Source organism: Malurus melanocephalus, unplaced genomic scaffold (assembly GCF_030028575.1).
Source record: "Malurus melanocephalus ecotype Western Australia unplaced genomic scaffold, MMel_1.1 scaffold_566, whole genome shotgun sequence".
Lineage (NCBI taxonomy): Eukaryota > Metazoa > Chordata > Aves > Passeriformes > Maluridae > Malurus > Malurus melanocephalus.
The window spans coordinates 23620-40660 of record NW_026623798.1 but is presented as its reverse complement, the minus strand read 5'-3'; the positions used below and the strand labels follow the sequence as shown (position 1 = coordinate 40660).

At 39.7% G+C, this 17041-nt stretch overlaps 1 protein-coding gene across 12 annotated transcripts in view; it reads right to left on the bottom strand.

The window, feature by feature from the left end:
- GIGYF2 (GRB10 interacting GYF protein 2) overlaps positions 1-16655 on the bottom strand; it is a 75484-nt gene extending 58829 nt beyond the window's left edge. For 7 of the 12 annotated variants that reach the window (XM_057382359.1, XM_057382365.1, XM_057382371.1 and 4 more), the window contains exons 1-3: positions 16565-16655; positions 4380-4459; positions 1695-1824 (exon numbers count right to left, since the gene is read on the bottom strand). In XM_057382359.1, coding sequence (XP_057238342.1) covers positions 1695-1824; positions 4380-4420 — 171 coding nt within the window. In that variant the 5' untranslated portion in view covers positions 4421-4459; positions 16565-16655. Of the gene's footprint in view, positions 1-1694; positions 1825-4379; positions 4460-9592; positions 9685-10838; positions 10921-15683; positions 15711-16017; positions 16412-16564 lie in introns of those variants that run through there. The other 5 variants (XM_057382360.1, XM_057382361.1, XM_057382364.1 and 2 more) reach the window with 5 other exon arrangements.
- Between the last annotated feature and the right edge of the window lie 386 nt (positions 16656-17041).

The window sequence follows — 17041 nt, the reverse complement described above, 5'->3', positions numbered from 1 at the left end:
AACACCACATCAAACCAACTAACCAAAAACCACACAAAAAATCCAGATACAATGAAACTATATGCATAGATGAACTACAGAGAACACTAATGATTTGCATAAATTTTAATACTAATTTTGAACCTGAATCTAGATCAGTAGATGCRACCTTGAGAGTGTGGACAATACAGCCAAGTGAGCTCTAATTATGCCAACAGACAATTGCTTAAAAAATATTTAGTTCATAATACTAAACACGTTCTTTCATTTAGACACATGCTAGTAGAAGTCTTCCTGCTTTCAGTCCGTGTTCCTTTTAATCAGAGATCCAACAGCTTAAAAGCACGGCTGACATCTACTAGCTGAATAGCACCATTGTCAAGAGTCCTCTCAGTATTGATAACCAGAAACACTCAACAGCCTGGAAACACATGGATATCAAAAGAAAGACATATTCTAACTATTGTTGTTCTGGCAAACACACAGGATTGTTCTGAGTCAGTCCCAACAGCAGAGGTTTCAGCATCATCTGATATAACAAACTGCACAAAACAACGACCTCTGACTGGCTGACCTAGTMAAGTGTAACATCAAGATTGAAATTGCAGTTTCCCAAAGTAGAACAGGACAATTCTCCATGTTAAAGCATGGCTTTAAGCTACACCACACTTAACAGACATAGAAAAATCTCTGACATTCAATGCCCTTGAATCCACGTTTAAGCAATGCAGGGCTTCCAGCATTGTATGAGAATGCCAGCACAGCCAAGACAAGAYAGGAACATGAAGCTGCATGTGCACATTTCCATTCCAAGCTCAAGGCACAACCYTGACATCATTTCTTACAGTCCTTCCCTCCCTTGAGGGTAAGGCTCTCAGAAGGATTCAGATTTCCAAGTCTGCTGCAAAATAAACTAATCACTGTCATCATCTAGAGAAAAACCCCATGTTTACAACTGCAGAATGTATTAATCATTCGCCTGARAGAGCACTGAAATTTTACATAATCTTTTACATCATTGAGAACTCTTCCTTGAAGTGAAACCAGAAGGAGGTTCTTGACTTTCTATACTGCTCTTAAGTATTATATGTCATTGTTTATACGTCCCGATTCCCAGAGAAGTGAGCTACCTGAGACTCCTCTCACTGGGCCAGTTACCTGCTAAAGTGACTGAYATAACCTGGGATAAATAGAGATCCCTTGCTTTTTTCAGATGATCTGTTCATATGACTTCTTGCCTGACTTTGTAGCTGAATCAAATAACTATTACGCAYGACATTAAATAAAATCCTACTGAGGCAAGCAAATCTGCACAGCTGCAAGCAGACTTTAACCCTCAGTCATCTGTGGCAATGGGACTGAATATGGCAATCAGGTATTTTTGTTCTCTGGGGTACAGGAAGTTACTCCTAAAATGGAAAAGGAAGGGAAAACCAAAAACTAAATAAATGAAAAAGGGGAAAAAAAAAAACAAAAAACCACAAACCAAAACCACCACCAAACCAAACAACCCCTCCTCCTCATACTGAATGCAGTAAAAATGCAATTAAATAAGTACACACATGAAAATCCTCTGCAACCAGCCCTCTTCAGTCTAAGATTCCAAGGGATATGCGATTTCTTTGTCCATAATCACAAAATACAAACAACTATTCCTAATCACAAGACTGTCGCTAGGAATACACACATCAGGCCTTTTTCCTCTTCCTGCTCACCTTATTATCCTTTAGAAAAAGTGCCAACATTTCTTCTCTCCCATACCGATAGTCTGCTAGTTTGTACTTTGGCAAAGCCGGAGACAGAGGAGGGGATGTCACACTCCCGCCACTAGACAAAGCTCGCAGCCTGAAATAAAAGCAAAAGAACAATGAACATTGAATTGAGGATATCTGCACTTATTCTACCATCCATCTCTACATTTACATATTTGACACAAACAAAATAAATACAATACTGAAAGTAAAGACATTAACAGTTTAACTTCAAAACTCTAAGTCTCAGTGCTTCAATAAGAGTGAAAGAGCCTCCCTTGTTTTGCCCGCAGCCAGGAAAGAAAGAAAGAAAGAAATTTCCACAAGGACATCAAGGAATTCAACTTGCCCTGAGAAAACTCTTTATGTTGACTATATAGCAAGCCAGCTATACCCCTAAAGCCTTGTTTAAGCTGTTTACATAGGCTGCACACAAATCAGTGGGACATCTTAATGACAATAGCTTCTTTTTGACAAGAAACATTCCTACCATGCTAGGAGAGTGCAGCAAATATTAAGCTAAGGAAAGAGTTTATTCAGATGTTTCACAAAGTTTAACAGTATAGCACAATAAATTTTACAATGAAGTTTAATCTTGTGTGTCTGGAATCCTTTACCACAAATTCCTTTTCCAAAAGTTAAGATCAATGTTGGTTTTTTTTCCCCTTACAGCGCATATTACATTTATCTTAGACTATCAATAAAAGAAAAAAAATAAAGTATGTACAAAATACAGTGACACTGCTTCAGAGACACTGCAAAAAGCAAACTAATTTGTGCTAATAGATAAACATGCTATCGCATTTGCTCCCATGCCACACAGGTAAGTGATTTAGCTTCTCACAGGTAGAGAATTCTCACGTTATTCCCACTCTGCAGGTGAATTAGTCTCATTCTACACAGCCACTTCCTCAGCTACCCAAATATTCTGTATTTTTAAGCTTGATGACTGTTTTACAAAAGGATGTGTGTGTCAAGAAACAAAACCCTGCCCATTTTTCCACCTTCTCTTGAAGGGTAGCTTAGACAAGCAAAACAACAAAACCTCTTCTCAGCAGTCAAAAAGCCTTGGAAAGGAAGGGGCTCTAAACTAAAACAGTGATTCAGAGACAACTTTTCACCTAATTATTGAAGCATGCTTTGATTTGTTTTATTGTTTTTCAAACAGAAAGGAAAAAGTAATTTACAAGTCAAATACTGATTTTTTTTTTTTAGTTTGGTGCCACCCCATGGCAGTTCCTTTACATGCCACTTCCAAAAAAATCATGCCTGGAGAAGAATTATTAAAGGATTAGATGGCTCAGTGCAATGTTCAACTCTAATCCAGATCAAATGTGACCCAGAGTTTCACTGTTAAGTGATACAGCAGCTTACGTGACAGATATATCACAACCTAAAAGAAAAATTATCAATTTTACGTTCCATTATTCCTGTAAAAATCTAGTAATTCACTGAAGTAAATAGAGGCTTCCATAGATTCTAATCTGGTTTTTAAACTAACTGGAGATTCAATATGACAGTCCCCTCACTATGACACAGCAATGAAGTTGTACTGTTAAAATATGTGCTTTTTTTAGAATTGCCTTCCCCCTTCTTTTTTTTTTAATACAACTTGGGCTTCCATCCATCAAGAATCTAATTATGTCTGTCGCTTACACTGAAGAGCACTCCAGCATAAGATATCTGCCTGATGAGTATATTTATAGGTTGTGATAAATTCATTCTTAACCTTCTTTCAATCTAACAAAATAGACTGAACTCTCATTGTTTCACAGCTACAAATCACATCTTACCTCTTCACCAAATGCTCTCCAATTTCTGTACATTGTGTACAGAAATGTGTCAGCAGAAGTGAATGCATTATTCCAGTAACAGTCCTACCACATGCTATGCAGCAACTGCATTTCCTATAACCACTCCACATTCCCATTCACACACTTAGGGATCAATCACTCTTCAGAAACCACACCACCCAGAATTCTTGTCCGTAACTGAAGTCACCAATGATTTAACAAGAAATTGGAACAAATAATCACACCTGTGCAATTGCTCTTTAGCAAAAGTCAGGACAATGCATGTCAGACATGCTGTAAAACTAGCAGCTGACAAAATTGTAGGACAGCATGGATTCTTTTGAACACAACAACTCTCTTTTCCTAACACTTTTCAGCACAAACATGCAGGACACTGACAGGAAACACACWTTTTTTCACCATATTCCATACAGGGCTTGGGTTTTCCATAGAGGGAGAAGAAAAAAATTGATTAGCTATAGAGTTAAGTACAGCGAGGAGAGTTTAAGAACTTCCTTGTTAACATGTACCACGTAGAAAGACCAAACAAGCACATCTTCATTTACTCTGCATACCTCTGAGATCATAAACGTAATTCCTCCCTCAAATGCTTGGCCGCAAGGTMAGTGTTATGCATTAATATAACACGAAATCCAACTCAATTCATACACAATGCCAATTCACMAAGTAAAGAATTCTATAATATTGTTTTCAATCACAGGCCAGRGACTGAGGTGAAGCAGAACAAAACAACAATGATGTTATATCCCATTCTGTCTCATAACCAATTCTGCTCCAAGGGAAAAAAAATCCTTTTAGACAAGTTCTGGAGTCTGRCAAAATAGACAAAACTTACCATTCAGGCCCAAAGTTAAGTGTCTGAGTTTCTGCTGCCATTTTTTCCTGTTCTATTCCTCTTTTTTAAAAAGCGTAAACCTAAAAAATAAAAATATTTATTATGAAAACAGYTGGATTGATACAGCCCTTCACAGATTAACTCAAAATACAAAAGCACACCTGGTCATGCAAAGAAGTGGAAAAATTGACGACATGGAAATTTTTGTTTTTAAGGAATCCATTTCAGTTCTCTAACACAGATCAAATTACTAATATAGTAGCAACTGAATCAAAATCTCTTCCCTAAATCCCTCTTTTAACAGCTCAAACAGGACACTGGATCAGGGTGTCTGAGGAAACAATTTGTCTAAACATAGAGAACTTGATGTATAATCCTCTCTTCTAAGAACAGTAATGCTTAATTAACAGAATTGTCKCTTCCTGACAATTACATGAGGATAAAAACCACACTAGAATTACAGCAAGACAGATTTGCCAGCTGAGTGGCAGAGTATTCAAGAATTTTCCACTGTTCATTCTTGAAAAATAAGCCTTCTAAAGATTGAGTACATCCAATGCTACAACATCCTCCAAAAAATCTGCAAGCAAATGACAGTATTTCTTTCATTCTTGGTTTCATTATGAAAAAAAAAAWGCGTAACTTAAGACTTCAGCTACTTTCATTTCTATTAGCCAAGGTCCTGCAGACATTATCAAAGYTGAGGTCAAGTTCCTAGCTATCCACAGTGTATGGATAAGAGCAGATGAAGCCTTACAACTGAGGTAAGGCTATGAACTTTTCCCTGTCAGATTCAGGTCCAGCCCAGGTAGTTCTGGACAAGTGTCTTTTCACATAATAAATACAGCTCATCTTGTCTTCCAGCAGCAGCCCAAGCCAAATCTGCAGAGAAAGACAGTCTGTTTTTTTAAAAACACATTTTAGGCAAAGCCCGAGAAAAAGATAGGATTTGACRCATCACCTCCAAACACTGGTTGATGAGATTTCAAAAACCCATACTAGTAGAAAGGAAACTTTGCGGTATCAGAATTATATTCCTTAACAGATCCATGGATGCTAAATAAGAAAMTTCATGAGTCTGTCTATACTTCGCATGAAAAGGTGATGGAAAATAAAAAACAAAACATTGTGGGAAAGGGCATTAGCTACTAAAAGAACAGGACCAAACCAAGCAAAGGAAACATTTTTTTCTTATACATATGCTACAGAAGTAATGATAATAAAGAAAAATCTAGCTAGAAAGTGACAAACAGCGAGAACCAAATATGCTAAAACTTGCATATTTGCTAATATGCAAAAAAACAAATATGTTAAAACTTGCTTGAGCAAATTCTACCCARATATTTTGGGCCTAAGATTACAAATGCTTATAAAACTCCCTGCAGCCTAAACCCACCAATCAACATTTGATATTTTAACTACGTGCCATATATGCTTCATCCCATTACAATTACAATGTAATTTATATACAAATCTTAATGTTTTTATTTTCACAATAACACTAGTCARTGAAATGGAATTATCCCCACTACCTTCACCGAAAGCTAATACAAAAATACCCAGRTATTCCCACAGGGCTAGTCTGAGATGACTTCAGTCTGATTTGAGTTGAGTTTTTAAAGCAGCTGACAGTTCATTAGAATATTCAAGAATACCCATTCACCATTCTTCAAATCAAAAYCCAAGGTGAGGTACCCAAAGACAACATGCAGCAGCCACATGTGAAAATACTGAGGGGCAATTCAAGCAAACCATCATGCATACTTGGGCAGAGACAAGCCTCTAACACAATTACTAGTAGCCTTAATTAGACGGCTGCCCCTCCACTTCCTGCAATGCCTGTAGTCCTTTTGCCGGGAGTGGGGTGGAGAGTTTTCAGACCAACCCATGTGCATCACCAGGGAACCTGGGATCTTTTAACTCCTAATATCAAAGCTTGCCTAGTATCAGTAATACCAAAAGGCTGGCGCTGAATGTTAAACTGCTATAAAAACATAGCTGAAAACCATCAGATACAAGGACAAAGCACTAAAAACCAATTAGGATAAAGCTGTTYACTGGTTTTGGACCCACTAGGCCACACTCTTCAGCCTCTGCATTACCTTCCCAAAAAATTGAGGATGCTGTGTCATATTTCTCTACTAGACTCCTTAGCAGCTTAGTACCTATAAAAATACTCAAAGCCTGCTAGTCCCATCCCAGTGGGCTGCTAAATGGCTTTCCTTATCCTCATTTTGGTCATTACACTTTGTTTTGTGAACTCTTCCTCTTCAGTATTGCATTCAGGTAAGTTACCCCATCCCTAGAAATTCTGACTGTAGAATTTTGAACTKAAAATGAGACAACTGTGAATGAAATTGTACTGAAGACATTGCCCCAAAACCCCAAAATAGACTAACAGAGATGCACAGATGATCTGAATAGGTGTGACAGGTRAATTGAATAGACAACATTATCAGAAATAAAACACACATGATAAAGAAATTATAGACAAGATTGAAAAAAAAAAGTTGGATAAGAAGCACYCTGAAAATAGGCAATGATTTGGGAGGAGGAGGATGAGGGGGGCAGAGAAAAAGGAAAAGGCTCAGGAAAGCTAAGACAGCAAATGCACTAGAGGAAAATACTGAGCCATGTCAGAGCAGACGAAACACAGAGTGGAAATCCTGAGCTGCTCCTGCTGATTCTCAAAGCAGCAGCCAAAAGAGGAGAGCATGGAAGCCAACCTGAGAGGAACCTCTGACAGTGACTGCACACCACACAGGGCTGGTGTGCAGAGAAGCTGTACCAACTGGAAAGGCAAGTTGGGGTGGACTAGACAGCATTCACATCACGAGAGGARAAAGTCAGGGTGGAGCAAGAAAAAGGATGAGGAATTAAGAGCAGGGAATGAATGATCAGGTCACAAATTCAGCCATTTTGGCTAAGAAAAGGCGTGGATTTATCATATCTTTATTATCTAGATCACTTTCTTGGGTTTTAAGATTCAATATTAATAACTGAAATGTTGATTTTGGTCTTCATTAAAATGGCTGCTTCATATTAATCAAGAATGGCTAATCACAAAAATAATATATACCTAACATTTCCTCCTTGATATGAGGGAAAAGCCCTTTTCTGAACAGCTAGTTTTGTGAACCAAGGTTTTCTACAAATTAATGGCTATTGATGGAGGAATCTCCATAGCCACAGATTTCATATGGGCAGAAAGCACATACTGGTAGCCTCAAGCTGAAGTGAGAAACCRAGGAAGTATTTTGATAATGGCCACCAATTTTTGATAATTAACACCACTGCTTTGCGAAGAAGGCCACCTGGTGCTTCCCACCACTCCTCCAAAGAAAATGTTTTCTCCAAATTTTTCTTCAAGTAAGGTCAATATTTGATCAAGGTGCCAATGCAACTCTACAAACATTTGGAATTTTCCTGCATATTTTGGGAAAAAGGTAATTGCTTTGCAAACTGGAACCCCCTTTTCCTGGGGTGATACCACAGCCAYCAACCTGCCATCACCACACAGGAGTGAAGAGAAGAAATCACATCAACCTCAACAACCYGTAGGCTGACAAGGGGAAAAACACCCCAATTTTGTTAGCTGCTTAGTACTTAGAAAGTCAGAAGTCCACTGTCAGAACTGACACAAAATGTAATCCAATAACATGAAGTCTTTAAGTGGCTTCCACACACAATTAACAGGTAATATTATAGGTGCAGAAGCTGCCATCAGCAACATTCATTTCACGGGTTCACTTTAGGAATAATGGTTATTTTACCAAGCTTGCAGTTTCTTAAACCATTTTTCAGGCCCACTATTTAATAACTGACAAATGTATTAAAGGTCTCAGAAACATCCACTACAGACACAAGCTAGAAATTTATTTTACTGGCTGGATTTATATATTAAAATGCATAAGATGTTTCAGCTGAAAGTCTACAATTACTGTGGCACATGTTGCCCATATGCTCTGGTATTTTAAAACATACAGTTAGCTAATAAATTTCTACACAAAAAGTTGCTCTCAGGGATTTGAAAGACCAAGTTTTCCAGACTTAGCTTAACTTCACATAACTGCCATTTAAGGTTCTTTTGCTACTGATGGGAACCTGCATCRAGATTTTCAGGCAATGCTAAATTCCTACATTTCCATTACAGAATTCTCTCAGCTAGCAGCACACGGTAATATGTCTCACCAAGATTTTCTGCTGTTCTGGATAGAGACTACCAAGACAGACATTCTTAGTATTTCAAGTTGAGTCTAGGCAATGGCTGCATTCAGGTCTGCCCATCTAATCTTTCCTACAGATGAAAAAAATTAAAGATGTGAACTGTCACTGCAATTTATATCTTTGGGGCTGTTGTGTGCTTAGGTTTTTTATTAACTTTGGAAACCTAAACCTTGGAAAAAATACACCGATTCTTACTATACACTGCTGTTATCTTTTGAAATGGTCTATGCCTTGATCAGAGATGTTTAGGAAGAAAAATACCCTCTCCTTTCAAGATAGGTCAGGTGCTACTGTAGGTCTGAAACAGTCTTTTAAATCTAGAAATTAGATGAAAATTTGAGAACCGAAGAACACAACAAAAATCTAACATGATCAGACTTAAGTRCAAGGAAATGGGTTCTCCTTAAATAAACATGGAGCAGGCATTTAACAGCAGTGTTCCATTATTCAACAGCAACATGACATCAAGATGAAAAAACTTCACCTTCCGCAAGCAAGAAAACATTCCACAGGCAGCTACTAGAGCTAGCTAAGGTCAGTGCCAGTAAAAATTAATGTGTTTTTTAAAAAAAAAAAAAAAAGTAACAGGTTAACTGAATAATTAACACTGATTTTCTCTAATTCTTGAAATATTAAAGACAATCCACAACTGTACACAACCACCTTTGAAATACAGTGCTAAACAGGATAACTCAGGTGGCTACACTACCTATTTGATATTAATCATTGAGTRAAGCAGACAACGGTGATTAAAGGACACTGACATAATTAAGGCTAGGCAACATGGATTTATGGAAGACATTCAATCAAAATATACTTTTGTAAGAATAAAAATGTCATTGTTTGAATGAGTAAACAAATGTTAACTTCTACAGGACATTTCTATTCAGTAGAATATTAAAAAGGACAAAGTTATTCAGAACCACAAAAAAAGCCTCAAATCATCACAATCTAATTTTTCTTCTAAAGAATCTACAACAACCCACCTCAGAAGGAATAAAATTCTCAAAATTGAGTAAAAGRTATGAAGCTATCTTCTATACAGTCTGTAACACTGGCCCACAAAAACTTCTAAAACCTAAGAATGACAAACATGGATATGGTAAATAATGGAAATGACACATCATCAACAGTACCATCATACATTATTCAATGACTCAGTCCAGTATAGCAGGTTGTACTGAATAAGGCAAAGTCAAGATACTCACAAGCAGAAAACCCAGGTGATACAGAAGAAATGTAAGACTATTCTGGAAAATCAGTCCTGAAACCTTGCTGAGATTTGGGACAATAATCAACTGAAAAGGAATATACGATACAATAATGACTAGAAGAGCTAACAGAAAACACTTAACCCAGGAAAACGAAAATGCAGAGTAAATATACACCAAACTTTACCACTGACGTGATACTGTGTCTTTTCTTCGTAATAGGCAAAAGAGCTGATAAATCAGGTACTCAAAAATTGATAGAACCTGACAGATATGCCCTACACTGAGGAGAAAAAAAAAAACAACACACTAAAGTCCTATTTATTGAGCACTGAGAAAAAAAATTAAGTATCTTAGTCAGTAAATGATTACACAGGTAAAAACATCTGAAGACCCAAGTTTCTCCAGTGAAGGGACTGAAGCAAGACATTTGGAGAAATCAACGAAGTTAGCTGGGTTTAGGTCAATGCTGAATGATTTTCTAAAAAGTATGTTCTAGTTTAAACAGAAAATTAATCAGAAAAAAAAATTAGCCACATTGTACAAGATGCCAGACGAGTCACAGGAGTCCCTTCTGGCTTACCAAACCTCATTCCTGATAAAGGCAGTGAATTTTCCAAGGCCTATCTACCCACACACCAAGAAGCTTTTCCTAAGGGAGCAATATCCAAACCATATGTTTCTCCAGAAACTACAACTCTATTATTACACTTACATTTCTAGATCCASTGAAGTCTTACAACTTCCCTGTCTCAAACCCATGCAGTTTCTGGTCAAAAATTGTCCATGACTACCTCAAATGGCACTTTCAAACTGCCACTCCTCTGCTCACTCCACAGACCCACCTAAAGCTTTATGAAGMACCACAGCTTGCAACATGTTGCAACCCAGTCTAGGACAAACACAAGCAGAGCTTCTTGGCTAGGATGACACAAGAAACTAACAAGACCTACACACCTAACCAAACTCAAGAAAAATAAAGAGCATTAACACAACTCCAGATATTCTCCTCCTTTCCTACCTACTGTTGTGAACTTGGTGGTTACAAGTAGTTTGAAGATCCACTTCTTGCTTCAYCTGCACACAGATAAATTGTGAGCCCTTTTCTCCCTTTCCCCACCAGAACACAGTGTGATCTCCAACTTCATTACCAGACTCACAGCCAAAGGCAGACACCAGCGATTAAGCTCCAGTCAGGGAACCACACCCTTGGCCTTGCCACTTGCTCAAACACAAACACTTCTCATTCCAAATCCTATTCCAAAATCCTGCCAGCACTCACTTTTCAGCTGAAAAATTACTTCTACATCCATCGACCTTGCACAAGGAAAACCTGTCGTAAAACAATAATTTCGTCTGTGCCTTTCCACAAGATATTATGGATCGGGATGCCAAGTTTGTCTACTGGGTCCCCAGCAAGGCCAGCAGCCAGACTGTGAATGCAACCAAAGCCCTCCCACTGCAGCACCTCTTTCCCACTTGTCACACACATTACAGAGCCCATATATATTTTCAAAGTGGAAGAACAAAACTTCATATTACATTCACTGAAAACATTCACTGAATTAACAGATCTGGGCTGCTGTGAGGGTTCAGGGGTTCATTTTTAAAATGTCATTTACAAAAGCAGCTTCTTTGGGCTTTGGAAATTCTCTCTTATCCCACCCCTCCTCCTTAAAGTTTCCTGCTATGAAGTTCTGAGACATCCTATACTTCAGGAAACAAACATTCAATGGTGTTTTAATAAAATGTCCTAACAAAATCAGAATGTGTACCAGAATGCATACTATATATGAACTACAACACTTAATAGCTTCTCAATTTTCCAAAATTCGCAAACAAGAATTCACTTGCTTTGATCTAAAAATCATGTTTTTGTAAACTGACTTGTCATGTTAGCCCGATCCTGTGGGTATTCTTAAAACTTGGTATAACAGAGAAAATWACATATGCAGATAATACAGCATGAACTAAGCCTATCATAAAAGCTTTCACTGGTTTTAATGGTGGTTGAATGGGACCTCTGATTTATTAAGCCAAGTTCTGAGATGTTTTTACATAAAAGCCTTGCTATATGCTACTTCCATGACCAGCCTCACTCACTTTCTAACACACCAACAGTCTAATACTGACATSAGCCCTGTTTTGAGCAGGAGGCTGGAGCAAACAACCACCAAAGTCTCTTCCAACTAAATCATCCTCAGATTCAAACACACATGCATCAAAAAAATCCGTTTATAAATCCATTACTTTCCAGCCATACCAATTCCTTGCCACATGATATTCTGACTCTAAGGCTGAAGACATGTAAATTCAGCTACTGAGCCTTCACCACCAAACTCTACCCAAAGTCATCACCAGAGTGTCCAAAGCACATCTTTTCCTTGTTTCTTCCAGTTTGGATGGACACACTACCATACATGGTTCACATCTACTTTTACCCAAAATGATCTACCCACGGACATCTACAGACTCTAAATCTCCCAGCCACAGAAGCCTGTATTTTTATCATGAAATACTATCAACAGAATGTAATCTACGTTTGTTGTCAGGGAGAGAGGAAAATAAAAAAAAACTGTTTCAATGTAACCAGAACCTGAAACAAGTATTCCTCCACTGAATAAAAAGGACAAAAATCCACCTGACAAAACACTGCCTTCACAAACTGCACTGCATCATGCTTATTTTCACTGTAATAATAACTATGTCACAATATAAGAGCATTTTTCTAACGAGTTTTTCTAACTATATATGTAAGCTTGTTATCTGTTTATAATGAAAAACTACATATACAAGCAGATCTACTAAAGCTATCAAATAATTGTTATTTCCCTAGATTTTTTGAACATATGGCCAAAGAGAGAGAATAATGCACAGTTCTAATACAAACTGAGACAAGCAAAAATTTGTAAGTGATCCAAAAGGCACTGTAAATAAGGCAGTATGCTAAAATAATTTTTTAATGTCCATTAAAATTTTTCATTGACCTACACACTCTACAACAACCACTCAGCTCCCAATATTCCTTTGCTTTTCTCTATAATCCTGAGATCTGTATATCCAGTTTCTATATATTACAAGCTTTAAGGGTTACATGAGAGGCTCACTCCTGAAAAAACACAAAACACACTGATTTCATGCTTGGCAAAAACCTCCAACACACCAGAACAATTCTATGCATCTTTTCCGTTAAAAAAAAAAAAAAAAAGGCAAAAACCTCCAACACACCAGAACAATTCTATGCATCTTTTCCGTTAAAAAAAAAAAAAAAAAAAAAAAAAAAAAAAAAAAAAAAAAAAAAAAAAANAAAAAAAAAAAAAAAAAAAAAAAAAAAAAAAAAAAGAGTCGAAGAGAAACATTTCAATGGCAGCCTAGTTACCCATGCAGACATCAATCCACCCCTATGGTGTCTAAATTCAAGGACTGTTTAATCACCTTTAGAGGAAATGAATGACAGCCTTCCCTCTTCACAAAAAAGAGAAGTAGACACGTTTTGTAATCAACACACTGTGGCAATCTCAGCTTCTAACAAAGCAATGCAAAGACCTCAGCCTGCTACAATCCCCAGCTGCCATCTGAGCTAAACATGAAAAAATAATGGTATTAAACATCCCCATGATGAACTACATGGTTTCCTCTATTACCAACCACAAGAGGGCCAATCTTGTACAGACTTTGTCACTTAAACACTAAATTCTTAGTTCCTTCCATAAGGCACACCTTGAGCCAACTTGCTTAGTTTTCTCAGTTCTGGCAATTTTCAAGTCAGATCCTTTCTGTTGCCAAAAAAAACATTCAGGAGTTGAGAGCAAGAGAGAAAAGCAGAAGTTAGGCTAGGCAGAAACTSACTTTGCTCCCACAACAGCAAAGCCCATCCCCATGCAGCATTTCACACACCTAGGATTTCAAATGTCACTCCATGAATTAAAATAAATTGATGAAAAAAACACACCCCTTTCATTTTCATTTACCCTTTCAAGGTAAATACTTCCTCAGTAAACAAAGAGATGGGTTTCTCCTCACCAAAGCATCCAGTGGATCTCTAGCAAGAGATGTAGGGAGGTGAAAGCAGATCMGGGCTGTGCTCTTACACCCATAAAGAGAAATTTTATTGCTCTGACCCACAGCTCTATCTATAACCATGAATTAAACACAGCTTATCTGCACTAATCTTTGAGAAGAAGCACAGAGGGAAAAAAATCAGAAAAACATAAAAACTAAGAAAAAATATTAGGAAAAGGATTTTTTTTTTCTAAATCAGGAAATGAGAGAACTTAATACCATATTTTTAAAAGTTCTAAGGAAGAATTTTAAGACCTCAGTGAAACAATAAGAAACACACACATGACAGTTACTTGGAATTACAAGATCAGACAAAAGTAGGCAAAACCAAATTTCATATTCCTAGTAATTAAAATAAACAGATAAATAAATGGAGAGACAAAGTGGAAGGCATAGATCATACTAGCTCATCTTCATCAGTTACTCTGAACCAGTGTTTTCCATTCTAGGTTAAAGCAGAAATATGTTTCAACACAGACATGTAMCAGCAAAGCCTTCAGCCACTCAGCTGCCCCAACAAGGTGTTCCATGGGACTCTGGCATCTAGGGCTGTTTTCATTTTAATGAAGTATCTATAGATCTTAAAAAACTGCCAATTTTTTTCTTACATTCGRGTATGAAGAACTCCAGTTTGTGACAGAACTGGCCCTAGCAGAAAAATGGAGTGGTGCTTATTCTAATTCCTTAAAAAAAACCCAAAACCTTCTTCACACTCCCCTTTTACACAAAGTCCTTTYCCTCAACCCAGGAGTAAAACAGTAAGGAAAAAATTAATAGCAAAGCCCTCAACTGTCTATTCACAAGCATTTTTTTTCACTTACATAATCATAAAGGTCATATTTTTAGCTTACTGAATGTTTTAGAAAGGCAAGCAAAAATGTTAATAGGAGCACCTGAGGATACTTTACAATCCTCAAGATCAACACCTGTAAGGAAAAGAGGATCTGCAAAAGTCCAAGTTCTTACTGCAGGATCAAAATTCTTTGTAAGCAYCCTGTGAAACTAATCATTCCTGCTACAGGACTACATTACATTTTAGTTCTACGCTTTTGCTTTAAAAGACAAGTTCAAGAAACCAAACAGAAAAAGGCCCCAAAAGAAATACAGTGACCAGGTGACCCCATGCATGTTCCTGTATCCAGGGGCTGGGAAAGCCTGACAAGTTCCTAGAAATCATTCAACCCCAGTATTTATACCCAACATTGTTAGATACTGAAAGGGGTTATGAAAGTCTCAACGAAAGAGGTAACATCCAACTTCCAGGGATGAAACTCTGCCTTCTCTTTAACCCAGCTGACTATTAGACAGAATCTTTATTTTTTTTTTAATCACACATTAATTGAGAAATTACCATCAACACACAACTACTGACTTCAACTGACTGGTASAACTACGTGAACCTGGTGAGCAAAGCAGGTGCAAAAGGGGGGCCATGACCACTCCAGCACTTCTGCTGGCACCCCCAGGATCAATAAGGCCACACAGTTTCACATCAGCATCAGCTAACTGTTCAAAGGATGCCAATCAAGTGCACCATAAGAAAACCAACACCGCACAGTAATAATGCACATATTATCAACTGCAGTCACCACCCAATAACATAGCTTAMAAATACCAAAACAAAGCTTTTGTTGGTGACAACTGCAACCAATTTTGYTTACAAAGGTTGCCAATTATCACACTGTGCATCAACCAAATGCTCCATTCACAAAGCAGCAGATTAATTTGCGTTTATTAAAGGATTTCTTAAAAACAAAAGCAACCAGCAGAGTTATGAGAAAAGGGAAAAAAAAATCACACGTACTTTCCAGGAACTTGCCCAAGTCAGCTCCTGAAGCAAGAAAATAGAATGAGCAGCAACAAATTAGAGGAATATAATCAGAATTCAGAAGTCCTTTCCCCACCCACCCAATCAAACAGATGTTCAAAAATTACAGCAAAATGAGCACACCATGAACGTTGCACTGGGGAATATTACTGGGGAAAACGTAGATTTTTATTCCAGAAGCACTACGTGGCAACACCTCCTTTTGGCTTACACCTTGTTCCACTTCAAAGTGCAATCACAGAGAACTGAAAAAGCCGTAACTGCTCTGTTGACACTGAAACTACTTGTCTTGGATCAATACCAAACGTACACAATTCTGATCGATGCTCTCTTCAGCCTGCCAAGGCCTCTCCARTCAAACACTGCCGGTCACCGCTGCTCCCAACACCCTGCTGCCTGCGCGGGGGAAGGCTCGGAGCTCCCTCCTTCCTCGGCCACTGTAACCTGACAGGGCTGGGCGTGCTCGAAGCGGGGCTCACCGCCGCGCTCCCGCTGGACTGGGAGGGGACGAGCGAGTTCACAAGGGTCAGTGCGAGGGGAGACGGCCCCGGAGGACGTGAGGAGCCGCGGGCGCCCCGCCGCCGCCTGACAAGCACCAAAGGACCCGCATGGAGAGCTCAAGGCCCGCTCGCCCCAGCCCCAACGACCCCTGCAGAGGCCCATGGGGGCCCTTCAGGCGCGTCCCCCCTGGACGGCCTCGCCTCCCGGTTAGGCCGCGGGGCGCCTCGGTGCTGCGGCGGCCGCGGCGAGCGGGGACCGCCGGCAGGGCCGGTGGTCGGGCGGGGCGCGCGGCGGCGGGGGCGTGCCGGGGGCGGCCGKGGCGGCGGCGGGGCCGAGCGGCGGCGGGACGGCGTTACCTGCGCTCCCGGGCGGAGAGTCCCTCACGGCCGCAGCGGCTCCTCAGCCCAACAACACAAGATGGCGGGTGCGCCGCCACGCAGCGTCACGTGAAGGGAAGACCACGCCCCCAGCCCCCGCCACGGGACCCGGATGAGCGGCGGCGCTTTTCGCCCCCCGCCGGTGTGACGTCACCGAGAAGAGGGCGGGGCGGGCCCCCAGCGCCCCCTGGCGGAGGCGCGCTCACAGCACGGCTGCCCGCGGCCCCCCTTCCTCTCCACAGCCCTGAGGGGACATGGAGGCGGGGCGAGCTGGCCGGGCCGGGGGTCCCCGCGCCTCCCTCCCTGCCCGAGCCCCTCGGTAATCAAAGCACTGTGCGAGTGCGCCCTGCACTCGGCCCACTTTGAGTCCTGTGTCGAGTTCTGTGCCCCTCGATTCAGGAAGSACATTGCGGGGCTGGAACGTGYCCAGAGCAGGGAACGGAGCTGGGGAAGGGT